This window comes from Thamnophis elegans, chromosome 2, assembly GCF_009769535.1.
Source record: "Thamnophis elegans isolate rThaEle1 chromosome 2, rThaEle1.pri, whole genome shotgun sequence".
Classification (NCBI taxonomy): Eukaryota; Metazoa; Chordata; class Lepidosauria; order Squamata; family Colubridae; genus Thamnophis; species Thamnophis elegans.
The window spans coordinates 98,894,671-98,922,522 of NC_045542.1; the positions used below are offsets into that span (position 1 = coordinate 98,894,671).

The 27,852-nt window shown below is 41.7% G+C and overlaps 1 protein-coding gene across 2 annotated transcripts; it reads left to right on the top strand.

Moving 5' to 3' along the window:
• Window positions 1–718: 718 nt before the first annotated feature.
• Window positions 719–27,852, top strand: F12 (coagulation factor XII). Of its 2 annotated transcripts, XM_032209355.1 has the most exons (14): window positions 719–825; window positions 5,400–5,436; window positions 6,562–6,661; window positions 6,864–6,934; window positions 7,150–7,257; window positions 8,472–8,606; window positions 12,070–12,174; window positions 13,357–13,528; window positions 14,287–14,387; window positions 14,773–15,049; window positions 15,771–15,907; window positions 16,783–16,926; window positions 19,312–19,460; window positions 27,507–27,852. In XM_032209355.1, exons 1-14 carry the CDS (start codon window positions 763–765, stop codon window positions 27,660–27,662), a joined length of 1,755 nt encoding a protein of 584 aa, XP_032065246.1. In that variant the 5' UTR covers window positions 719–762; the 3' UTR covers window positions 27,663–27,852. The 2 variants fall into 2 exon arrangements, with proteins under 2 accessions (XP_032065246.1, XP_032065247.1); XM_032209356.1 differs by lacking the exon at window positions 27,507–27,852 and having other exon boundaries at window positions 19,341–19,454.

A 27,852-nucleotide genomic window follows, 5' to 3' on the forward strand; every position in this document is an offset into this window, starting at 1 on the left:
GGTTTTTTTTTAGGGAAGAAGACACAACCTTTGGAAAATAAGAAATAAACAACACATTATATTGACCTGCAAGCCAAACTCTCAGCATCTTTAATCATGAGCATATTCTGGGAGGGAGGGAGCAGAAGCAAGTGTGATTTGGATCCGGCCTTTGACAAAAAGACTTTCCTCCACATTTCCTTCTATTCAGCTTTTAATAGCCACAGAGGAGCAACCTAAGGGTGGTTTATGGGAAGATGCAGTAACATGGCAGGGAAATGTGAGCAGCATCTTTCATCGTGAGAACTTGGACCTCAGAAAAAGCTCCTAATGAAGTAGAATAATACCTCAGGGTTGAAATGAGGGGTCCTTGGTACTATCTGAGCTTGGTTATTTTCTTGCAGACATTTGATTACCCAAATCAAGGTAAACCTAGCGCTAAAAGGAAGCTTCCACCGCTGAAAACATACACCTTCAAAGCATCTGTGCATCTTTTATACAGATGTAGCTGGGATCCCCACAACATGGCATTCTTGCCAATTTTCTGCTGATAGAAGAGTGCCTGGGACACATAAATAATATGCACGGTCCCACTGGGGACATACTCAGTCTTTTTTATTTGGCTCCTAGCCGCCTGTTACGATTCGGTGTTTATCCCCATGGTGCAATCTCCATCCTGCTGAGTAAACCTAACACAAAGACCTTTGCTTTCAGATATATCGACCAGGAACTGTTTGTTCTATCCAAAGCACTTCTCTATTTCATCCGTCCCCGGACACCACCATGACAGCTCAATTGCTGCTTCTCCTGCTATTTGTGATTTATAACCCTGGGGAGCTATTCTTGGTGAGATTCCAGAACATCAAATTTCATATTTCTTTCATTCCATTAGTATTTGCACCCAACTCTCAGCCTTCACATATAAGGTATTTGTCTATATGGGGAGGTATAATGGAGGCAAAATGGAAAAGGAGTGAGGCATGGTCTAGAATCACGCAAGAATGTGATGCAGAGCTGTTTCCTACCCCTGTTTCCTACCCCAGAATATTTCAGATCTATTACTGAGACTTGCGATGTGCTCTCAAGTCTAGTGACTCAAGCACAAGATTGGGATTTGTGAGTCTCGGGAGGCTTTTTTCTGTGTATTGTTTTGTGACACGAGATATGCTTCATTGTTATTCAATTGTCTTGTGGGAGAAAAATATCCCTTATTGAAAACAATTGGTTTCCTCAGCACTCAAGTAATCTATTGTCCTCAATGGTGTTTCTGGACCATCCTTATATATGTTTATTAGTGTTAGGGATCCTGTTTAAAAATGTGTGGAAGCTGTGTGGATTTGTTGTCACCAGATATCACCAGATTGTCACCAGATATCACCAGGAACAGCTAACAGCACATTCCTATTCCCCTCCTCATGGAAACACCATTTTCTTGAGAGATGGAAGATTTTTAAACATTTGCATTTATATTTTGGATTCCAGAGGTCAAGTAGCACTGCTCTTAATTGTTCCCATGGGATTTTTCATTTTGACTTTTAAAATGGTAACTTCTCCAAAATAAAACCACCCACACGCATACTAAATTCCAAATAAGAATTGGAAAACTTTCACAAGGCTATTTCCTCCTGCACAATGCTTTACTCTTTTGTGAGCTTTTTAAGAGCCATAATAAGTATGGGTGTTTTAAGAGACATAATACCGTAGGTATGTGTTTTTTTTTTCCCTTCAGCAAAAGTGATTTCGTTGTGCAATTTGAAAAGGGGCAGAAAAAGGACTCCTGTCGCAAAAAAGGCTATCAAGCTTCACATGTGTTATATATGGGATGGAATTAGAGAAGCAGACTGCTCAGTTCAATGCACATTAGGGGTGAAATCCAGCAGGTTCTGACAGGTTCTGGAGAACCAGTAGCAGAGATTTTGAGTAGTTTGGAGAACCGGCAAATGCCACCTTTGGTGGGCCCCAGAGTGGGGAGGGAATGAGATTTTGCAGTATCCTTCCCCTGCCATGCCCACCAAGTCACGCCCACAGAACTGGTAGTAAAAAAATTTGAATTTCACCACTGATGCCCATATTTATACATACATACATACATACATACATACATACATACATACATACATACATATATATGTATAGTAGGTGGTGGTTCTGTTTCAGTGGTGATTCTGTTTCTTCTCTCCGTAAGTGTTGGCCTTGTGAGGTAGACAGCAAGCATACCCAGAAGTACTAGTTTTGCCTTTATGGTAAGGTTATAGTAATAGAATCTTGGAAGTCTGGAAGTACATCTCTTCCCCGCTCGCCTTTATACTCTAAGAAATTAGGGAGTGTCTCTTCTGAGAATCTTGCGTGTTCCCATTCTTTTTGCAGACTCAGCAGAAGGAATGGGATCCTGCAACTCCCAAGGTCATTCCTTCATACCATTATATTGATGAAAGAAATGTCCTTCTGGGTTCAGCTCCAAGTGGGGAAAAAAACACTGGAGACATGGAGGCTGCTTGGAAAGATGGTTTTAATGGTGGACAGGACCACATGGCTTGAGTCCTGAACAGAAAAGGTGATCACATGCTTCAATGTTGGTGGAGAAGAAGAGAAGGGAAGGCAAGGAAGGAAGAGAAGCCAAGTCCCTGGTTTTATGCTCTCTCTGGCCTTTGATCTTGATCTTGTATTCTGATTGGTTGTCAGACTCCCATGGGGCCATGCAGGGACAATTCTCTAGGCTGCGTTTTGAATCCAGGTTTGGTTGAGTTCTCAGATGCCATGTGGTCAGTTGAGTAAAGGGCCGATATTATCATGCCTTAATCCCATCTCCCTGGAGCTGCAGTGGAGAACTCTTTATTATGTAAAGGGACTAGCTTGGCCTTCTTAATGGCCCATTGACAAAGTAGGGATGGGAGGGGAACTATAGACAGCTATTCTGTTTTTTAAAACTTGTTTTCACATCCAGAGAAATATTCTGCCTTTTCAATATTTCCTAGGATATTTCATTTTTCTGGGAGAGGGCTGGGTGATAACTTCCTACAATATTAAGCCATGAGTTATTTTGCTGTGGTCCTGTCTGCTTCTTTCCAGCTCTCTTCAGCTGGAGAAAGAAAAGAGGTTTTGTGTAGCGAGAATGGGAAATGTGTAGTTTCTGGCAATGACATTATCTGCTGGATTCCACTTCCCTGCTACATAGCAGCTTTCTCTAACCGACAGGGATGGAAATTGTACATGTCTGTATTACGGAAGGCAGCTGTAAAAACAGCTTACAGAGACAGCTGTTACAGCCTCCCTTATATTCACTTACTACATTAAAATTTAAAGACAGTTGTAATATTTTATAAGTGGACAATATTTATTTATTTTTAAAAAATTATATAACCGCTCATTTTAAAATAATAATAAAATTATAAACAACTATAAAAGTAAGCATGTTAAAAACACTGAAAACCTGGTGCCAACTTATGTAGTCTCTTATGCCAGCGCTTCAGGGAAAAGTCAAATCTTCAAAGTTTTATGGAAGGCTAGGAGGGTGGAGGTTTGCTGAATTTCTGGAAGAAGGGTATTCCATAGGACAGGGGCTGCCATCGAAAGGCTTCCTAGCTTCCATCAGATATTTAGTGGAAGGGACTAGAAGCATGGCCACTCTATTTGACCAGTCAGGAATTATAGATGTCCTTAGGGAAAGGTGATCCCACAGATAACCTGACTGGACTAACCTGAACTTTAAAGGTGATGACCAGCACCTTGAATTGTATCCAGTAAGTCAGTGCAGTCCAAACAACAGAGATGTTACATGTATAAAACTAGCGTTCTCCATTGCCTTGTGCACTGCTGCATTCTGAACCAGTTGCAGTTTCTAGATGGTTGCTTGCTTGTCTTAAAATAAAATACAAATGAATTGTAAAATACAGGACGTTCTCACTTACTGACTGCAATTGGGACCTGCAGCTCCATTGCTAAATGACACGGTCATTAAGTGAAACCTCACATGATCATTTTTTAAATTTATTTATTTATTTCATCAAGCATGAATTAGATAACAGATATATGTATAAACATGATTATGAATACATGAAATGGATACAAACACAAGGGAATATTAGGACAGGGACGGTAGGCACTCTGGTGGGCTTATGCATGCCCCTTAAATGCTCAACGTAGTACATTTATAAGTACATTTATATTTTACTCTCTCTATGGTTACATCAAAGTTTTCTTTTTTCCATATTCTACCTTTCTAATCAACAAATCCATAAATCATCAGTTCATTTTTTAATTTTTTCAACAAAAAGTCCATTAGGGATTTCCAGTCACTAATAAATGGAGTAATTGATATTTCCCTAAGCAAATGAATTAATTTTCTGCTAATTCCATCATCTTCACCAACCATTCCTCCATTTAAGGAAGATTTCAGAATCTTTCCATTTTTGCACATACAGTGCTCTCTTAGCAATGATCATATATAAAAATAATCTTCCTTGGCTTTTTTCAAGTTGGCTGACCATTAATCTCAACAAAAATGTTCTGCTTCCAGTTAAGTCGTAGTCTTTGGAGTTCTTTGTATCACTGTATGTATCTGAACTCAAAATTTGCATGTTTTTTTACAACTTTATCAAGCATGATAAAATGTCCCCTTATGACATCTACATTTCCAATATAAATGATTGGTTTTCCCATTGACTTTGCTTGTTGGAAGTCGTCTGGGAAGGTCACAAATTATGACTGTGTGGTGTTATGACTGTCATAAATTTGTGCTGGTTGTAAAACACCCTAATTGTGATTATGTAACCATGGGGACACTGCAATAATTGTAAATTCAAAGACCAATTGTAAGTGTAGTTTTTAGTACTGCCATAATTTTCAACAGTTGCTGAACCTGGTAGTTGATAAATGAGGGTTATCTGAAAGTTAGAAAAATAAAAACATAAGATAATGTGGAACGTTTAATAAAAAGCCAATAACTTGTAGAAAGGAATAGGAGAGAAAATGTGTAAATACTTTGTACTGCTTTTCTTACGAATAAAGTGGAAAGCTTTTCAAGATAGATCTTACTGAAACTACATGTTAGATATTAGTTCTAACTACAGAGGTTTCCACCAAGGTCCTCTGTTCCGGCGGGAACAGAGGTTTAATCCTATTGGTCGAAGGGTCTGACAGCTCCCTATAAAAGGGCTGCTGTCAGACTCAACCTTCGCTGGATTGTTCTCACTTTTTGTACTTAATAAAGAGCTGTGGTTACCGTTAAGCCTGTGTGTGCCTATCCATTACCCAATCTAACACTACGGATGATCTCTTTGTTCCTTTCCTAGTTCAGAGTAAGCTTCTTAGCATCATTCATGGTGTTTTGTTATCCTGGAAAGAATGGGAAGTTGTTTTGCAGAGAATGTAAATCAAGTTTTATAAGGTTGCTGTGACACGGCCATGTTCTTTTTTGGCAGGGTGTAATTGGTAAGCCCCACAAGGCGAAACATGAAGGTGAGTATGGCTATCCTAGTCTATAATGTGTCTGAAAGTTGGACATGACTGGAGAGGGAGGGAGGAAGGAAGGGAGGGAGAGGGGGAGGGTGGAAGAGAGAGAGAGAGAGAGAGAGAGATTCTTGTACAAGTCAAAGAAAGGGAGCAATCCTACCAAGTTCAAGCTTGGAGCTTCTGACTCCCTTATGCTCAGCCTAAAAGTGGAAGTTTCCCCCAAAATGTTTTCTTGAGGGCTGCACCACATCTTTCACTGTTGGATCACTACAACACCATGAGCAACCCCAAGAAATTGGATCTTGCCTCCATCATCTCCCCATTAGAGTTGCTTGGAAATCAGGACAGCTAAAGCATGAGTTGTGGCTAGGCCACATTTAATAGGAATAGAAGAAGGGGGCAAAGGGGGGGGGGCAGGAATCAGCCAATGTGCTGATGTACGGGTAGCAGCCCAAAGTATGAGGAATAGCAATAGCAGTAGACTTATATACCACTTCATAGGCCTTTCAGGTCTCTCTAAGCGGTTTACAGAGAGTCAGCATATTGCCCCCAACAATCTGGGTCCTCATTTTACCCACCTCGGAAGGATGGAAGGCTGAGTCAGCCCTGAGCCGGTGAGATTTGAACCGCTGACCTGCTGATCTAGCAGTAGCCTGCAGTGCTGCATTTAACCACTGCGCCACCTTGGCTCTTGTTTCCTATGGGAGGGGCCAATCACCTTAAAGGTGTGGCTTTACTCCCAAGTCGACCCTGTTTATTCCCTAGGAATAAGGCTAGGTTGCTTCTACTATCTCCCCACCACATTAGCACTTACGAAATGCAATAATTTTTCACCAGGGAAAAATGTAAGGGAGCGGAAGCCTCATTACAGGATTGTTGCCTGTGTTTTTGAAAGAACTGACTGTTTATGGTTTCCTGCAGGCAGAGACCAAGTAGGGGCATTTTTGAAAATGGGAAAAGAAGGATCACTATTTATAGATAAAGGAGGGATGGGAGGGGGGTATAAAAAGGTAAAAGATTGCTGCTGGGAGAAGAATAACCTGCTTGTATTTTCTCTGTGTCATTTATATTATTCATCTATAGGGCAGCCTTTTAACCCAAGAAATAGACCCATCTCCCTTTGCTTTGCAGTGACATCATCCAGTGAGGAATCCTGTCATTTCCCTTTCCGCTACCAACGCAAAATGCACTACTACTGTCTCCCTAGCGACCTTCTTAAATCTCAGCGCTGGTAAGTATTGATTGGCCAGAAAAGTATTGAATGCTCACAGGAATAATGAGAGCTCGTGAGCATGCAGGGAGCAGAGAAAAGGACACTCGGAGGCTTGATTGACCTTGAGGGGGGGGGGGGGGAAGAAGTCACAATGTGCAAATTGTGGCATTGGCCCATCTTCCCTGCACACCTTGCATAAGACGAGACTCTTCCCTATCAGGTGCGCCACCACAGAAAACTATGACCGAGACCAACAATGGAAGTTTTGTCAGAAGGAGGAAAGGCCAACAGGTGACTCAATTGTGTTTATTTATTTTTTTAAGCCTGCGTATTATGGCCCAAACAAAGGATTTTCCCCCCAAGGGCAGCATTCCCTGTGAATGTATCTTACATGAAACCATATTTCTGATATGGTTGCATTGTCAAATTTTACGCCTGTGCTTTTACACAGTCAAATATCAGCTGCACCTATCTGAGGATGATGGTCTATAGTCATCTCTTTTCAGGGTACTGTGATCCTAACCCCTGCCAGAATGGGGGTGTCTGCGAAGCTAGGAAAGCTGGATTCCACTGCACCTGCACAGCTGGTTTCCACGGGAGACGCTGTGAGACAGGTATGATGCTGGAGCTGTAGCCCTGTCTCTCCTTCCTGTCAGGTGTGGAGGTCTTGGCACAATCAAGGTCAATGTAAGAATAGATCATGCTTCTCCTTGCTGGAGTCTACAGGAACCGATGGCTTTTCAAATCCATTGACTGATAGCCATAACTCCCTCTTAGAAGAAGCTCCTGGATTTCATAATGTCATATTTTTCCTTCCTGACAGCATAGAGCCGTGATGGGGAACGGATGGCATGTGTGCCAGGTGGCACGCAGAGACATATCTGAAGGCACACGAGGCATTGCCCTGTGTCAGCTCCAGTGTGCATGTGCGCACTGGCCAGCTGATTTTTCCGGAGGGTGGGGGGAGGCCATTTTTTGCCCTCCCCAGGCTTCAGGAAAGCCCCCAGAGCCTGTGGATGTTGAAAAATGGGCCCAATGGGCCTACCAAAAGTTCAAACCTCCAGTACGCCCATTGGACTGTTTTTCACCACCCCCAGGCTTTAGGAGGCTTTACTGAAGCTTGGGGAGGGCAGAAAACATGCCAAGGGCCTATCAGAAGTCTGGAGGCTTCAGTGAGGCCTGTGCACATGCGCCAGGGAGAGGGCATTGCATTATGGGTGTGGCATGCGCTATCGCTCGTGCACCTTTTTGTCACCCGAGCAGAAAAACATTCGCCATCCCTGGCATAGAGGGTCCAAAAGAAAAGAGAAAGGACTTTATGATATAGTAAAGGGTTTTTTTTTAAGAAGCCAGGTTTTAAAGTCTTCCATATTCTAATGAGGCTATAGGCTTCCTTTGAATTGTAGGGTGGGAAGCAGGGGTGGGTTTCAACCGGTTCGCGGCGATCCCTGCGAACCGGTTGGTCGCCGAACCCGGAAGTAAGTAACTTCCGGGAACAGCGAAGGGCACGCCCGCCCACCCGCGGTCCTTACCCGGTTTTGACGAGTTCTGCGCTTCCACGCATGCGCAGGACGCATACTGCGCCTGCGCGATCGTCCAGGAGCAGATGGAGCGTCGTGCAGATGCTAGTACGCATGCGTGCACCGCGCGGGTGCACGAGGACACCGCCGGCCCCGTTCCAACTGAACCGGTTGGAACGGGGCGAGAAACCCACCCCTGGTGGGAAGGGATGGGGGGGTGTTTTTGTAAACCTCTCTGATGACCAGGCAGTATTGCTGAAGATTAGTATGAGTTGAGTCCAGTCTCACCCCACGGCTTGATTTCACAGAAGGCTGTTTTGGGTCACAAAGAGGGTTGCATGTTGGCAAGAAGGAAACATGGCTGCAGTATTTTCCCTCTACTGGACTGAAGGAGTGCCGCTGTAACAGGAAGAAGATTCTCTGCAAGACAGTGCATGGAAAAGGTCAGACGTGGCAGGTGCAAGCTATAAACCAATTATGTTGAAATAAAGGGCAGAAATCTCTCCATTGCATGTCACTCAAAGTATAAGCTTCACAGAAAGATTCAAATTACTTTTTCCCCTGAAATTCAAATAGTAGGTTATACCAAATATAATAGTTTTAATAGTAGTTGGTAGCATCTGATTTGACTGATCTCAAAAAGTTAAGTAGGATTAGGCCTTGTTGTTATTTGAGTGGAAGACCAGTAAGCAGCCCTATGGCTATTGGCTAGATGGGGAAGTTGAAAAAAGATCAAATTTCAAACTAAAATTAGTCCCAGAAACCAAGCTTGATTTGAGGAAGTTTTAGCTTTTTCATGTATCAAGTCTGAAGGCACCATTACACTGACCACTAAAAGGCACCCTGTGGCCAATTTTGTCTCGTGGCACGACAAAACCGCGCTCGACTAAGCAGCGCCTGATTAAACCGCGTCACTGACGTCATCAACAGGGCGACAACAGCGAGCGTGGAGAAAGAAGGGCACTTTAAATAGCGCTTTGAAAGCAAGCCGATTCAACTTAAGGTAAGGGTTAGGTTTAGGGTTAGGTTTAGGGTTAGGTTTAGGGTTAGGGTTAGGGTTAGGTTTAGGGTTAGGTTAAGGGTTAGGGTTAGGTTTAGGGTTAGGTTAAGGGTTAGGTTTAGGGTTAGGCTAAGGGTTAGGTTTAGGTTTAGGATTAGGTTTAGGGGGGTTAGGTTTAGGTTTAGGGATTAATTTTAGGTTTAGCGTTTACAGTGTGCTTCTGTCTCCGCGCTGTTGTCGCCCTGTTGATGACGTCAGCTACGCGGTTTCGTCGAGCGCGGTTTAGCCGAACGCGGTTTTGTGGTGGAACCATTTTGTCTACTTTTGGAACTCATCAAACGTAAGTAGCCAGAAGTTATTCTACCTATATCTGATGAGGCCCAAATGGATGAAACTGGTCACATAAGATATACTCTATATCCTTACAAGAAGTCATGTAAAACCTCATACATGAAGACATGACATAATATAACATTTGAATCAGTCTGCTGTGAGTGCTTAAGAGAAGGTGGACTGTATATATCAGTGTTTCTCAAGGTGGACTTCAACTCTCTTTATTAATTAGCCAACAATTCTAGAAGTTAAAGCCCGCCTGTCTTAGATGCAAAGATTGAGATGTACTGGTATATACTATTATAATAGAAATCATTGCTCTATCGTGTGTGTGTATCTTTCAAAAAAACCCAGCGGGTACTGGATTTTTTAAAAAGAAAAAATATTTGGAGTTTCATTGATCTGGAGATGTTTGCGTGATAATATTCTTACTCCTTTCAGTAGCCGCCATCACTTCTCGCCCTCTTCTTGAAAAAGTCTTTTTCTTTAAATTTATTAATGAGGAATTCATAGAAGAGGAGTCCTGCTGGATCTGTCCCCCCTCCCCCTGAATTGTGAGCCGCCCTGAGTCCCCCCAGGGAAAAGGGCGGCATACAAATAAAGCAATTCAATTCAAGTTCCTTCTAGGCCCGCATACTGTGTTACTTGGATGCATTTGAGATGCTCACCAGCCTGGATCAGGTGGACTATAGTCCCCTTCCACTTTTACTTCCCAGGACCCTATTTAAGGCATTCTGCTGCCTACGACTCAAAAGGTAGTAAACAGCCATCAATGATAGCAGCCATTTAGAAGCTGATGTTCAACAAAGCTGTTGAATTCCATTGTTGACAGTAAATTCTGGAAAGCTTAACTGTGCTGTATAAAATGTTTCCTTCTGTCATCCCTGAATAACTTTGACAAGAGAGGGTGATAACCTTTCCTCTCATAATATGATTTCTGCCAAGTATGGATTTACTTAGTGTACCACTTCACTCCTTGTTCTCTTTCATTCCGAGCTAAAGAGCTGTCCTTGCTGAATCCTTCCTCAGGAGGGGACCTGCTCCAGCCTCCTAATTGTTTTGATTGCCCAATTTTGCACCTTTTCTAGTACCATGATACAACTCTTAAGGGGTGGGGGCTGCATTCCAAGGGTGGTCTCACTCTATATTTCCTTGAGGGTACAGTTTTGCTGGCAGCTGTATGTTTGAATCCCTTCGAAAATGCTCCAAGCATAGAGTCTGCACTCTTTTTACAGTAGCAGCACATGTTAAAAGTCTGCTGTAATTTGGCTATGTGCATTTGTGTGCAAGGTGTACTTAGGCCTCCAGTATTACAGTATTGCTAATTATAGATCATGTTTGCACAACATTATTGAATAAACTGATTTTCTTGGTTTATACAATGTATTGAATTGTGAGAGCCAGTTTGGTCTAGTGGTTAAGGCTCCAGGCTAGAAACTAGGAGAGCGGGTGTTCTGGTCTCACCTTCAGCACGGAAGCCAGCTAGGTGACTTTGAGCCAGTCATTTTCTCTCTCTCTCTCTCTCCCCCCTTGATGTCAGCTCAGGCAACAAGCTGGTGAGTCCATTCCTGTTGTAACTAACAGATATTTGGTTGATCCAAAGAAATAGATTCTACACATGCCGGAAATATGCTAGGAATAAATATCTCTATCTCTATCTCTATCTCTATCTCTATCTCTATCTCTATCTCTATCTCTATCTCTATCTCTATCTCTATCTCTATCTCTATCTCTATCTCTATCTCTATCTATCTATCTATCTATCTATCTATCTATCATCTATCTATCTATCTATCTATCTATCTATCTATCTATCTATCTATCTATCTATCTATCTATCTATCAGATTAGACTGACCCAGAGGTGTTATTCAGCAGGTTCTGACCAGTTCTAGAGAAGCAGTAACAGAAATTTTGAGTAGTTCAGAGAACCGGTAAAAACCACCTCTGACTGGCACCATCTTCATCTATTTCTGCCTCCCGAGTACCAGCTGATCGGGAAGAAATGGGGATTTTTGCAGTAACCTTCCTCTGCCACGCCCACCAAGCAACACCCACAGAACCGGTAGTAAAAAAATTTGAATCCCACGACTGAACTAACCTGAAATACATACACAGACACACGCACACACATCTAAATTAGCCAAACATGCTGGGTTTGCATAACAAATTAAGCTTCAACATAAGTATGCTCCCCTAGAAGTTCTCTACCACAGTTTAATTTTGTCTTTTTTTTCCCCTGGGCAGCATGAGAGAAAGCCACACCTTTAAATAATTTTGAAAGAAATTTCAAATGTCTAGGTGAGCCAAAGACATATTGGAAGTACAGAGCGTTGCCTTACTTTATAATGCTAGTTACCCCCAGTTTTTAAAATAATATTTTATTATTTTAATATAAAATAAAAAGTAATGAAATAAAATAAATCAATTCAGGAGTGGCAAAGGCCCCAAGGAAGGTGGGCTTGTTGGAGATCATCCAGGTGGTAAGTCAACACAAGCTACCAAATGTGAGCCTCCCATTGTTTGAGCTGGCATGACAGCTGCTTCTGTATCTTTCTCTTTTGGGGCCCACAGCCTGCAGAAGCAACCCCTGTCTGAATGGAGGTCAGTGCATACAGCTGGGTCAGAACTTGGTCTGCAGCTGCCCTGAAAAATTTTCTGGACCACTGTGTGACATAGGTATGTTTACAGTCTTATTTTTCATATATCCATCTTCACAGCACTAAAGTTGTGCTAGAGAAAGGCAAAAAAAAGGCAGATATGTCATATGCCAGCATAAAGAAAAATAAAATAACAAAGCTGTGAAATTATGAGCCCATTGAGAAAAAATAAAATTGTTATATTTCTGTTTTTGGATTCTGTATAAAATATCCAGTCAATGCAATTATATTTTATAGTTTCCTAGGCTGATGTTATGGACAGATGGGCTCCCACTGCTGGATGTATGATAAAGTCAAAGAAACTTTGGGTTGTGGGTTTGGAGTTACAAAAGCATATTGAGTCCATTAAATGTAAAAGAAGAGGAGCAGAACTGATTAGGACTATCCATGTAATAGCAATTTTCTAAACAAGGGCCAACTTTATTCCTCTGTCCCAGCATTAACATCCATTTTCTGTAAAGCTGTTTCAAAGAACGCAAAATTGTGCCAGCACTATTAGCAGGCAGTGGAATGATTGCCTCAAATGGAGATGGTTGGCAGTTGGTCATATAAAATGTTGGGAAGGAAAAAAACAGAGGCAATTGTTCTGTATTCCTGATCAGATAGTACCCATTTGCTGATTTAACTGCCAATCAGACTCTATACGTGGGCCATCACTTCAAGCCAGGGGCATTGTGGGGAGGGGGTTATTAATAAAATCAAGATCTTGGCCATCATCTTGACTTATCTGAACTCTCCTTGTGGGTACTCCTCTCTCAAGTAACAAAATATGTCCCCTATATGTGACCCAGAAGACGGAGAGCATTCTGAAATCATGGTAAGGAGTAAGATTCCTCACATTTTTCTTCAACTCGGAGGAGGGCCTTCTCTGTGGCTGCCCCGGCCCTTTGGAACGAGCTCCCCGTGGAGATTCGGACCCTCTCCACTCTTCGGGCCTTCCGGATGGCCGTGAAGACCTGGCTGTCCCAGCAAGCCTGGGGTTGAGTTCCCCTCCCTACTCGAATTTGCTGTGTCTGTTGTGCTTTTAAATTGTTCGTATTGTCTGATTGTTTTTGTCTTACTTTTTGTAATTTCCCCTCCCTTGGCTTTTGTTCAGCCGCCCTGAGTCCCTTCGGGGAATAGGGCGGCCTACAAATTGAATAAACTCCAAACTCCAAACTCCAACACTTTACAATCCATCTCTGATCTCTTTGTGCCCTAGATCACACTGAAATCTGCTACAGTGGGAATGGGCACCTATACCGAGGCATGGCTCAGAGTAGTTCCTCAGGGGCACCTTGCCTACCCTGGGACTCCCCGATCCTGCTTATGGAGTATTCCATCAAACTCAGGAATGCAGTAAGCCTGGGCCTAGGGGAACACGCCTTCTGCAGGTGAGATAAAGTTTTAGGGTAGGGCTTTCCCCACTGGTGAGTTGAAGGACTATCTGCTTACCTTTGAGTTGTCATTAAACAATATTGCCCCACTGCCAATCTTCTATTAGGTCTGCCCTCTAAGGGTGACCAAGCCAAACAGAGTGTACATATTTTGAGTCCATCCTTGAAAGGTGTCAGAATAAGGAGGGAAATACTTCTTCTAGACCAGGGCTCTCCAACCTTGGCCACTTTAAGGCTTGTGGACTTCATCTCCCAGAATTCCTCAGCCAGCTTGAAGTCCACAAATCTTAAAGTGGCCAGGATTGGAGACCCCTGTTCTAGAGTAAGTCAGCTAAGGATGACCTAAGGCGGTCTCATCATAGTTGAAGGGAACCTAATTGGAGCACAAGAAAAAAAGGGCATTGATTGGACATGGTTTATGCGGTAGTTAGAGGTACAAAATGGGCAAAGTAGATCCATTTAATGCGAATCAAAGAAAGAGACAATATATTGTAAACTGCCCAGGATTACCATGTGAAAAGACGATCTGATAAATCGTCTGATAAAGCTGATAAATTTGATGAAAAAAATTAAAAGTAAATTAAATAAATAAATGTAAGCTGTTGAAAAAGCAAAGTATCCAGGGATGTAGAAAATCCAACTGCCCCTAAGCAGTAGAACAGATTAAAGAAAATTGAAATTGTAAGAAAGGAAATGCTATATTGTAAAGGAATGTTAGTCTAACCTGAAAAATCCTAAACATTTTCTTCGGGCAGAAATCCAGATAATGACACCCAGCCATGGTGTTTCTTGCTGCAAGACAGACGAATCACCTGGGAGTATTGTAACATTACTCGCTGTCACCCCCAAAGTACCGGTAAGACAAATTGTTCTCTCTGAAAGAGCTGAGTATGGCTGAAACCTAGAAGCAGAGGTGGTATTCAGCCAGTTTTGACAGGTTCTGGAGAACCGGTAGTGGACATTTTTAGTTCGGCAAATAGGCTGGCCCCGCCCCTGCTGCCTCCCAGCCTCCCAGCTGATCTTCTTTTGCTGCCCTGAACAGGAGAATGGAGCTGGGAAGCAGGTTAGCAGGGTGGGGAGGGAATGGGGATTTTGCAGTATCCTTCCCCTGCCATGCCACAAAGCCACACCCACAAAGCCATGCCATGCCCACAGAGCCACATCCACAGAACCGGCAGTAAAAAAAAAATTGAATCTCACCACTTCCGAGAAGTGAATGAGTCAGGTGGTTTTTCACACAGGTGAACTGATAACAAAAGCGACAGGAGCGCCTCTGGAGGAGATGGCCACGAGCAGCCACGTGAATAGCAAACCCAAGTCTACCACTAGCTCAGCTCCAGTTTGTGGACAACGCTACACAAAAGTCATTTCCTCACGCAGCCGTATCGTAGGGGGTGTGGTGGCACTTCCTGGCGCCCATCCCTATCTTGCTGCTCTCTACATTGGAGAGCAATTCTGTGGAGGAAGCCTCATCGATTCCTGCTGGATCCTGACTGCTGCACATTGTCTGGAATTCAGGCAAGTCTCATGTCTTCTCCATGCTATGCCTATTGTTCACCTTTTAGGGACTTTGGAATTTCAGCAGGATCTTACTGATGATCTTGGTGACTAACCAGGCCTGTACTATAATAGCAAAGATAGAATGCCACAAGTTGTCCTGATTCCAAGTTGTTTAGGATCTACCTGATTCAACAGTTAACAGGCGGCCATGAACTTATTTTAGCTTTAGTGTAACCTCTGCCCAGCTCTGCACAGCTTGGTGTCCTATTCACAACCTAACTGCCACATTCTACCTCAGCTACAAGGACAAGGACAACCCTGGCATTTAATGTTTGACAGTTATCTAAGCTTTGCATTACTGTTGTGTAAACAAAAGTAGCTGAGTGTCCCTGCCCCTCGGCCTAAGTAGATGAGGCCATTAGCCTAATTCAAAAGGCCTTGAAGCATTCATTTGAGATCTCTGGCGTTACTGATCTTTTTCTTTCTTGATAGCCTGCTACATTGGGTGGAAAGATTAAAGGGAATATCTGTCCCCACTTTTAGCTTTGGCCCTACCGATTTCCCCCTCCCTCAAAAGATGGTCTACTTCTGCTCTAGAGGGGTTTTCCATAACACAATGCCCTCAAGATGTTGGAATCATGGGGTTTCTAATTAACACACCATGCATTGTTAAAGGCTCCTTTAGATAATCTAGTTCCCACCTCAAAAAGTTCTACTGATGATACATTTTGTGCTGTAGGCCAGATGTGTCTAGAATATCAGTGGTGCTTGGGCAGATCTTCTACAACACCAGCACTGAAGGCACTGTGAAGTTCCAGGTGCAGAAGTATCAACTGCATGAAAATTATTCACAAATAACTGAGGAGCATGACATTGGTGAGGACCTCTTCTTTTAAATCCGGCACTCAAGGATTACAAATATCTATTCCATCCATTCTCTCCAGCTTTGGAAATAAGCTTCTCTTACAGTGTCTCCCAGGCTCAGTACAGGCTATGCCTAGTTCATGATGGATTGCCCACAGGGTGTTCATTGTGTACCACAGTTTCCGTCAAGGGCAAGCAGCTTTCAGAAGCAATTCAAACCTAGTGGATGAGTGAAGAATCGATGGAATGAGATTGACCATGGTAGCTGGGTCTGATCAGAGTGATAATCATTATGTAGAATAGCATGGCTTTATTGTTGGACCTTAAGGGACACGGTGGCACAGTGGCTAAGACGCTGAGCTTGTTGACCAGAAAGGTCGGCAGTTCGGCAGTTTGAATCCCTAGTGCCACGTAACGGAGTGAGCTCCTGCCACTTGTTCAACCTAGCTGTTCGAAAGCATGCAAGTAGAAAAATAAGAACCACATTTGGCGGGAAGGTAACAGCATTCCATGCGCCTTCGGCATTTAGTCATGCCAGTCACATGACCATGGAGATGTCTTCAGATAGCGCTGGCTCTTTGTCTTTGAAATGGAGATGAGCACCGCCCCCTAGAGTCGGGAAGGACTAGCACATATGTGCAAGGGGAACCTTTACTTTTACCTTTATTGTTGGGCCCCAATTCATGCACGGTAGCTCTAGCATGCTGTAGTAAAAATAATGCTGGGTTTTGGCAGAACTCGTCACATGCTTCTTGATGAAAGAATCTTATTTTGGTCTAAGTCTCCATGCCTTCAGCCAGACTTCATTAGGAGCAATACCAGCCTTTTTTAATTCTTTCATTCAGTCTGCCTGCTTCCTAATTCGGTTTTGGCTTGTTATCCCCCAGCTCTGGTGCAACTGAAGGAAAAGTCCCCAGGACGTTGTATTGGATTTTCAAACTCCATTTCACCTATATGTCTGCCTGGTTCCTTGGAGACAGCTGACAGCAATGGATCCTGCCAAATTGTAGGATGGGGACATATGTATGAAGGTAAGGAGGCAATGCTAAACAGATAACAGATAATTATAAGCCAGACTTGAGGATGGCCTGATTGATATCAAGCGTCATCCATTCATTAACTTTGTTAGAGGAAAAGTATGTTTCCTCATTTTGTCTCCAGCCCCTTATAACCTGCTTGATGAGCCTATGTAACCCAATATTGTGCTCCCAGATGCAGAGCCAGATATAACGGTACAGATGAACACAAGGGCCATAGCCTTCTTGTACTTGCGTTTTCCAGTAATTGGCATCCAGATGCAACTTGCTTTTGATTTAATATTAGACAAGGCGTTTAGCCATTAGTTTTATGGAAGCAGAACAAGATAGGGCTTACAGAATGCAATTTACAGAATGGTTTTTCCAATCTTAAACTATACCAGTACAATGACTCATTGAAACTTGCTGGTTTTCTTCTGAGATATTTGATTACAGGTCTAGCACACAATGTCCTTAAAACAGTTTCCCCCTCTGATATTCCCTAGAAAACAAGTCCAATTTTGCTGGTTAACAAGTGTAGAAATACTAGATTGACACATCCAGAGAACACGCTGTCAAAGAAAGGTGCTTTAAAAAGCAGCAGTAATTTCCTTTACTGTCTGGTTAGTAAAAACATTCCCTGCAGAACTAAACTAAATTCTCCTTACAGGAGCGGTGGTTTGAAGCTGTCAGCAGTCATATGTTTTTGCAATGGCCATATGGTAAATGAAGTTGGCAGGGTCGAGCTGACTTAGAGAGGATCATTCCCCCACCCCCACCCCAGTGATGGATCCTGTTACTCAACACTTTCTAGGAGAACTTCCGTGCAGTTTTCATTTTTCAGTCTCCTGCGAGTGTTTTCACGTGTTTTGTTTTGATTACTTTCACTCCTGGAGATTTCAGAATTCTGAGAACAGGCCGAGAATGCCAAGAGCCATTTAGCTCTCTTTCTTATCAACCAATAGGGAAAAAAAGCAAAAACCATCCTTCTGTCCATGCCTCGCCTTCTCTGAATTACAGCAGTTCCTGGAGTAACAAAATTCCCCTTTGTCAGAGGTCATAGCTAGCTTTGTAGGTTGTCTGTGTGCTAAGTTTGGTTGAAACTTGGTGGGTGGGGCAATGAAGGGCAATGAAATGCCTCTGCCTGAAGGGGGTAGGTCTTTGTTATATAGAATAGACTGGCTCAGGCCTTAATGGCTCATTTACAAACAGGTATTAAGAGTGAGTCTGTTTCCTGCCTAAAAACATCTTTCTCCATGCCTCCTGCCTTTTTAATATTTCCTAGGATATTCCATTCTTCTAAGAGAGGGGTGGGTGCTAACTTCCTACAGGTAAAGAAAAAGCAGGCTGGCCACCCAGATGTTCCCCTTCCTTCTTTTCTAGATAGATTTAAATTGAAAACTGTGATGATGGCATACTGCAAATTTGCACCCAGGCGTTTTCCTTAGCTGCTTCATCTATGACCAATTTCGTTGAATTTAAGTACAATGACAATAAAGATTATACTTATGAGTATAAGTTTCACTAAAGAGCCTCTGTACATATGTACATGTGTGTTTGGCAGAGAATAATGGTTCATTTGAGCCCAGAAGCTGGAAGACATGGTGAGACAGGACTTTAGTGCATCCTGTTTAAAAGAAGCAAGGAATGTCAAACAGGGTCATTTTTACAGAAAGTGTGAAGGAAAAACCCGACTAGAGAATTAAGACTGAACTTGCTAAAATATTGCTTATGAAACCTACCAGAGAGCTCTGAATTCAGGCCAGGAAAGCTAGTAAGGCAAGATTTCTGGTGAACAGCAAAACAGCCTAACTCCTAAAGGTAGAGGTAAAGATAAAAGTTCCCCTGCACATGCCTGCTAGTCATTCCTGACTCTAGGGGGTGGTGCTCATCTCCATTTCAAAGCTGAAAAGCCAGCACTGACTGAAGACGTCTCCATGGTCATGTGGCTGGCATGACTAAATGCCAAAGGGGCACAGAACGCTGTTACCTTCTCACCAAAGATGGTTCCTATTTTTCTACTTGCATTTTTTACATGCTTTTGAACTGCTATGTTGGCAAAAGCTGAGACAAGTAATGGGAGCTCACCCCGTTATGCGGTGCTAGGGATTTGAACTGCCGAACTGCCGACCTCCTGATCGACAAGCTCAGCACCTTAACCACTGAGCCACCGTTTCCGCTTTCTGCAAATAGTAAATGGGAAGATTTGGCCTTTGAGCTGCATTGCAGCCAGGCTACAAGAAAAGGGGGCGATCAAAGGGGACAACTTTGTGGAACACAAGTGTGTGGGTTCAGTACCAAAACTGAATAAATGCTACTAGTATGGGTGAGAGGTCCTGACAAAAACTGGAGCAAGGTCTCATGTGTGCCAATATGGTTCTTTCTTTGGCTTCCTCTTAGGAGCTGACAAATTCTCTGTATATCTGCAGGAGGCAGATGTGCCCATCATTCCCCGTGAGCAGTGCCGTTCCCCAGATGTACATGGGTCCCACATTACCCAACACATGCTATGTGCAGGATACCTGGAAGGAAGAATTGATGCATGCCAGGTAAACTGATTTGAAGTAAAGGAAGCTTGCAGAGAGGAGCCTTCTGGAAGTCTAGCCTTTGGGGTAGAACCTGTCAAGTGGGCCAGGAAGGGGGTATTATTGTGTGAACTTCCCATAGAGTTATATATTTGAAGCTCCTTTGCATCTCAGTTCAATCTCACCCTTGCACCCAGAATCAGGGATGGGTTCCTACCAGTTCTAACTTCTTCTATAGAAGAGGTTCCACAAATCTACAGTGCCATTTAGAACCGGTTCCAGATCCCTCCCCCCGCCTGTCCGCACATCATCAAGATGAAGAGTGAGAGGAGGAATTCTGGGAGTTGAAGTCCACAAGTCTTAAAGCTGTCAAGTTTGAACACCCCTGGGGTTTTTTTTTCTAAAGGGTTAAGGGTGCAAGGATCTTGTAACTTGACAGCTTTAAGACTTGCACACTTCAATGCCAGAGTTCCTGAGCCAACATTTTGGTTGCTAAGCAGGAACGTTTTTGAGTTTCACCACATTTTACAAGTTGGCCACGCCCACCCAGTCACATGGCTGGCAAGCCACTCCCATCCAGTCACATGGCTGGCAAGCCACTCCCACAAAGCAGGCCACACCTACAGAAGAGGTTCTAAAAAAATTTGAAACCCACCACTGCCCTGAATATACGTATGTACTTTTTTTTTTTTTACTTATTTATTAAATGTATATGCTGCCCATCACATGCGGTGGAGAGAATAGAATAAAATAGATTTGAAGGGGGAAAAAGATTCCATATTGTAACCTAGATTTCAAAGTCAGACTTTCTGTAGCACTCTCTAGCGCCAATAGGCTACCTTGCACTTCTCTCCGATGTTATTCTTCCTTTTGAAGTTCTCAGCTAAATCAACATATCAACAAAATTATACTTTGGAAGTTTGTGGCGATACCAAGAAATGCTTATCCCAATTCAGGTTCTTAATAGCTGCTTCAGACAAAACCTACATAATACAGAGAAGTGAAAAATGGACCTTTCTCCTGTAGTCAATTGAAATGTTATTCACCTACCTCTGAACTGGCACTAAATGCTAGAGCAGGGGGGTCAAAATGGATTTCTTCAAGGGCTGGATCAGCATTGTAGTTCTCCTCCATGGGCTGGGTGGGTGGGGGAGGGGGGAGAGACGGGACAGACGCTTCCTGAAGCACTTTGCTGGCCAAAAGGGGCACATGGCGGGCTGTTTTGGCTGGTAGAGTGCTGCAGGATGCCGTCCAGGTCAAAAACGGGGCATGGGGGGTGCATGTGTCATCTCCCCCATGCCCTGTTTTGGCTGCCAGAGGCACTGTGGGCTGGTCCTTTGCTATTTCCAAGCTGGCCCTGCACTCCAGATTTAACCATCCCACGGGCCATGTCCGACCCACGGGCCTTGAGTTTCACACCCCTGCTCTAAAGACATAAAATCTGCTCTCCTCACTGCTGAATTTTAACCTGAATGTCTTCTTAATGGGTAGTGCATTCTGATTATTTCACACTTTTAGGAATGCATGGTAGGATGAGCAATTGGCTTATCCCTCTAGCTTTGTGTTAATTTCCCTTTCTAAATGCCATTAATTGGTAGGAATCCTTGTCTTTACTTATCAGATGAGAAGATCTGAACCGGTTGAGTTTACCATTGGTTGAATCCGGGTATCTCTCCAAGTTTGCCAAGCCACTGACCTGTGTGGTCATGAGTGCTTTAATGAGTGATTCCCCCAGTAAATTGATTTGTTTCGCAGTGGTTTCAGTATTATTTTGTCCTGGCTCAGACACAATGGGGACCTGTTGATATTGTATGTAACCCATGTTGTCCAATGGCTTCCCTGATGATCTCTGAAAATTTCCAGCTTTGGAGGATTGTTTTTTTTGTTTGTTTGTTAGACTTCACTGGTTCAGGTCTTCGTGTACACTATGATAAGGATTCTTAGTAAATTGGAAAGCTGAGCTGACAGAGATGATCCATTGAGTTTTTGCTTCTGAGTGATTGTATAGGAAACCAGTGGTTGGAAGGATATCCATAATTCATTGTTGTGGTCGTATCATTTCATGATATAGTTTGAACAGAACTTTTTTATTTTTCTTTAAAAAAAAACCCAAATATGTCATCATTTGTCAATCATTAAGACATTGAAGTACAATTTTTTTTGTTGTGTGTACCCCTCCCTCCCTCCACCCCCCCACCCCCCCTCCTCCTTCCCCCCCCCGACTTCCCAGAACCCGTACACGGTATAGATTTTTAACTAACACAGTCTAAAATCTATTGAGAAAAAAGAAATAAAGAAATTAATGACATTCTAGATTGACCTTAGCTTCTTCTTACTGAACTGACTTTTAACAGTTTAAATCATTTCTGATCTTAAGCATAGGCTAACTGGAATTTCTTAGTCCCGTATTTATTTTGTATATAGTCAATCCATTTTTTCCAGTCTCGTTTATATCTCTCATTTGAATGATCTTTGAGATATGCCGATATTTTAGCCATTTCAGCTAAGTTTGTTACTTTCAATGTCCATTCTTGGATTGTAGGCAAGTCTTCCTTCTTCCAATATTGCGCCACCAACAGTCTTGCTGCAGTTATCAGGTGCAGAATCAAATTGGTCTCTACCACTGTAAAGTCAGTACATATACCTAGTAAAAATAACTGAGGACTAAACTTTATCCTTCTTTTAAAAACATTTTGCATGACCCACCATATTTTTATCCAAAATGCCTTAACCTTTTGGCAGGTCCACCATATATGATAGTATGTAGCATCGAGAGAACCACACCTCCAACATTTAGGCTGTACATTCGGATACATAGAAGCCAACTTTTTAGGATCTAAATGCCATCTATAGAGCATCTTGTAAAAATTTTCTCTCAGATTTTGAGCTTGTGTAAATTTCACATTTCTTACCCAGATTCTTTCCCATGTATCCAACATTATTGGTTCCTCAATATTTTGAGCCCATTTTATCATACAATCTTTAACTAATTCTGTTTCCGAATCCATCTGTATTAATACATTATATCCTCTTTATATGCATTAAGCTTTGATCTCTTATTTGTTTAAACAGATTATCCTCAACTTGAATAAAACCAATTTTTTGATCTATTTTCCACCTAGCCTGTAATTGCCCATACTGGAACCATGTTTGAACTACCTTCTCCTCTTTTAATACCTCTAAAGATTTTAATTGTAATACCCCCCTTTCCGAGGTAAGAAGCTGTCTGTAGGTAGTTCTGTCATGTTTTTGTGCTGTATTCATATTTTCAATTGCGTGTCTAGGAATTGCCCACATGGGTATCTTGTCATTTAATTTATATTGATATTTCTTCCAGACCCGCAATAAAGCATTTCTTAAAATATGACTTTTAAAGTTCTTATCCAATTTTTTGTTGAATAACAGGTAAGCATGCCAACCAAATACCAGATCGTGTCCCTCAATGTTCAATATTCTATCATTGGTTAAGTGAATCCAATCACTAATTACAGATAATGCCACTGCATCATAATATAGTTTTAAATTAGGTAGTTTCAATCCTCCTCTCTCACGTACATCTTGCATTATTTTCATCTTTACCCTCGGCTTCTTTCCTGCCCACACAAATTTGTTGATACCCTTCTGCCATTCTAAAAGGTTCGCATCTTTTTTAAGTATAGGTAACATTTGGAAGAGAAATAAAAATTTTGGTAAAATGTTCATTTTCACTGCCGCTATCCTACCCAGCAAAGATAAGTGCAATTTCTCCCATTTTTTCATCTCTGTCTGTATGCTATGCCAAAGTGGTTCATAATTATGCTTATATAATTTCCCATTTGAAGTTAAAATGTTAACTCCAAGATATTTGACTTTTTTAACTACCTCACATCCTAGCATCACTCCTAATTCTTCCTTTTGTTTAATATTCATATTTATAGCTAATATTTTGGTTTTTCCTAAGTTTATTTTAAAGCCCGACACTTTACCATATTGATTAATCATATTCATTAAAACCATACTGGATTCCTGTGGTTGTTCCAATATTATGACCAAATCATCCGCAAAAGCGCGGACTCTATATTCTTGCTGCCTAATCTTGATCCCTTTTAAACCATCCAAGCCCCGTATTTTATTCAACAATACTTCCAAAGTTATAATAAACAATAATGGGGACAAAGGACAGCCCTGTCTTGTACCTTTTCCAATTTGAAAAGAGTCTGTTAGACTTCCATTGACTATGATTTGTGCTGTTTGCTGTTGGTATATTGCTTTAATTGACTGTAAAAAATTATCTCCTATCTGCATTTTTTGCAGTATCTTCAACAGAAATTGCCAGTTAACTCGATCAAAGGCCTTCTCAGCATCCAAAAATATAAACGCAGCAGGGATCTGATTGTTCTTTCCCAAATATTCTAATGCATTAATAATTAATCTAACATTACTTTTCATCTGTCTCCCTTGTATAAAACCTGTTTTAAAACCTAATTTTTCCTGAGTAATCTAAGCGAGGCTCTTAACGCACAGACAATTAAAATGGAAGATAAGTTTAGAGATAATAGAGAGGTGGTAAAGCAGGAGAGAAAAGAGGAAATAAAAGAAATGAAAGAAGAAATTAAAAGTGAAATAAAAGGACTTAAACAGGAGCTGTATGAGAAATTTGATGCTAAGGTTGATAAAATTAGAGACGACATGCTGAGTCTTGTAACTGTATTAACAGAACATATTTCTGGAGTGGAAGATACTCTAGAGGTTCTTAATGATGCCAATGCTAATTTGACATTGAAAACAGAGGTGGTGGAACAAAAAGTGGAAAATGCTGAAAAAGAAATTATTATGATACAGTACCGACAAATGGAGTTCGCATTAAGAGTAAGGGGGCTGCGTGAGGAGAAACAGGAGAACCTGAAACAGATCCTATCGGAAGCTTTTGACCGCCTGATGGGAAGACCAGGGACCAATCAAGTCTGGCAAATTGACAAAGCTTACCGCGTTAACTCCTGGCTGGCAAAGCAGAAGCAGCTTCCTCGAGACATCGTTATATATTTTACTACAAGAGAGTTTAGAAATATGGTACTGCAAGCATCTTACAATACTAAGCTTCAAATTGGCGGTCAAGACCTGGCTGTTTTGAAAGAGATACCACCTCAAATGTTAAGAGCCAGGAGAGACTACGTTTTTTTGGTCGAAGAACTCAGAAATCGCCAGATACAGTATAGATGGGATGCACCATTTGGCATCATATTTACATTTGATAAGCAAAGGTACCGCCTCAACTCTGTATGGAAAGCCCGAGATTTTTATTATAATATATTGAAGGCCGGACACCCTGCACCATCTGGACCTAGAGAAAGACCACAAGAAGGACAGGATAGACAGCAAACTACACAACCACCAGACAAGATGGAGCATCTCTCTTCTCTAGAAGTGCAAGGTGCTATGGAACCAAGACCTAGCCGCATGACTACTAGACGTATGGAGAAACAAGCTAAAAAGCAACAGCATCAACAATCATCGGCCATCGATCAAGGATCTACAACAACAAATCTGGAAGTAATGGGAGGAGCTAGACCTAAGGTTAAACAGGCCGTGCAGGAAGCTCTAAAAATGCTTCAACCAACCAAAGATGACAACTAAGATTTTAACATGGAATGTCAACGGACTGAACTCTCCACAGAACAGGAAGAAAATATTTCATTATCTCAAACAGTTTAAGAACGATGTAATTTGTTTGCAAGAAACTCATATCAAGTCAACTGATCAAAAATATTTGATCAACTCAAAACTTGGTCAACATTTTGCAGCTTCTGCTATGGAAAAGAAGAATGGTATAGTTGTATACTTAAGAAAAGATATGAAAGCTGAATTAATAGAAGCAGATCCCTTCGGAAGATATATTGCTTTAGACTTAATCTTAGAAGGGAAAAAGACATTACTTTTGGGAATTTATGCTCCCAATCAATAGCAAGATAGATTCTATAGAAATCTTCATGCTAAACTAGTACAGTGGGACTATAGTTCCTGTATACTATTGGGTGACTGGAATGGAGTGATAGACACTAAGAGAGATAAGAAGATTTCCCGCCTAAATACCAAGATGCGAGCAAAGTTACCCAAATCTTTCTTTGACATTATGGATGATTTTGAATTGAGAGATATTTGGCGAGAAAGAAATGCAGAGGAATGTGACTTCACTTTCTTCTCGGACAGGCATCAATCCCTCTCAAGGATTGATTTTATCCTAACCACTAATGATTTGCTTTCTAGGGTCAAGAAAACAAAGATTGCAGCTAGGGTCCTTTCGGACCATAACCCAGTTTGGATGGAGTTGGGAAGGGTAGTGCAGGCAAGAAGGTCTTGGAGATTGAATGAAAACTTATTTAGATATGAAAAGTATATTAATGATTGTAAAAAATTACTATCTGAATATTTTGTTTTGAATATGAATAAGGGTACATCTATGGAATTTGTATGGGACGCAAGCAAAGCGTACATGAGAGGAGTTTTGATGAATATAAATAAAACACATAGAAATAAGCAAGGGTTAAAACGAACAGAACTGGAAGAGGAAATTAAGAGAAAAGAGCTGGAGTTAACAATGAACCCAGATGATACAAAGGTTAAGGAAGCTATTAACATATTAAAATCTCAATTTGACATGTTGATCTCTGACCAGGTGGCTACTAATCTATTATATGCAAAACACAATACTTTTTGTAATGCAAACAAACCTGGCAGATGGTTAGCTTATCAGATTAGGAAAAAAAGGAAAACTCGAAATATATCTAAACTGATTTACAGAGGGAAGGAGGTGTTTCAACAGGAAGAGATTCAAAAGGCTTTCTGGGAATTTTTTACAGAACTGTATAAAGGGGATAAAATTAATGGTTTAGACATAGACAAATATTTAGACAAAGAGAAAATACCTTCAGTTAGAGAAGAACACAGGCAAAAATTGAATCAACCAATAACCTCGGGGGAAATCCTGCAGGTAATTAAGCAATTAAAGTCAGGGAAAGCACCAGGTACAGATGGCTTGACAGCGGTTTACTATAAAAACTTACAGTTAGAAATGGTAGAACCTCTTAGAGAATTATTTAATATGATTCAAACGGAAGGTAAAGTCCCTCCATCTTGGAAGACAGCGTTTATATCTTTGATACCCAAAGAAGATCAAGATACTACTCAACCCAAAAATTATAGACCTATTTCATTACTGAATGTAGATTATAAAATTTTTACTAAAATATTAGCAAATAGGTTAATGTTGGTCACTCAACAATTGATACATACGGATTTCATGATATAGTTTGGATGGATTGCTACTCCTCTCTATACCAGTTAGGATGTCTTGCCCCAAAAGACTTCAAGAATCAAAATGATTCTGAATGTTTTGGGGTTTTCCAATGGATATGATTAGTGTCACCCATTGTAGTACTCTTTTAGCTTAATATTACTAACCATGTTGCATAGAATAAAGAAGTTTATTATTAAATTATATTTCCACATTTGTAACGTCTCTGTTTATGAAGAGCTTTGGACACTGTAGCAAAAAAAGATGATCTTATATTCTTGGAAGAATGTGTGTGTACTATAAAAGTATGAATGGTAAATATGGACCTAATATTTCATTTGCTGAAGCATATGCACCAATGTTTATATTATCCTGTTTTATGAATTATTTCTCCCTACTTTTAGTAAACCTATCTGATTTGTCTTGTAGAAATGAAGAGGTATGGGATTATTGCATGCCTGCTGTTTTGGGATTTCGCTTCAGTGAAATCAGGCACCCTTTTATGGTTTTCTGGGGACATAAGAAAAGAGCCCGCTTACGAACAAGCACTGCGGCCACTTTGTAGGGAAGACAGGGTTCAAACCAGCCCTGTTTTCAAAACAAAATTACTGCAACCAAAATCCCCACAGCCAGGAGCCACAAAATGGTAGTTTATTCTCAGGAAGTAAAGGGCCTGGAGCAGGCTACTACTACGGCAGATGGATTGGCCACCCCGACCAATTTCATTAAGGAAAGCTGAAGAGGCAATACATTTGATGCTGCCCTTTGCTGATCTATCTTTCTCCCCTTCTGCGTTTTAGGGAGATTCTGGTGGGCCCCTGGTATGTGAAGAGCGAGGCAAGGCCACCATCCGTGGCATTGTCAGCTGGAGCACAGGCTGTGCCCAAAGGAACAAACCTGGGGTTTACACCAATGTCGCTCGCTACCTCAGCTGGATTCAGAGCAACATGCATTAGGCAAGCCAGAGGGTGGAAAGCCAGTGAAATTGAAATCATGGGCCATGCAGCAGCTCTCCCCATGAGCTTGAACATCTTCTTCTCTCTTATTGTATGTGCAGTTCCCTAGGCTAGATGCTGAACATTACAGAATCGGAGGATACCAGTTGTGTGGGTTGTTTTGGGGGACAATAAACCATCCTGCACCAAA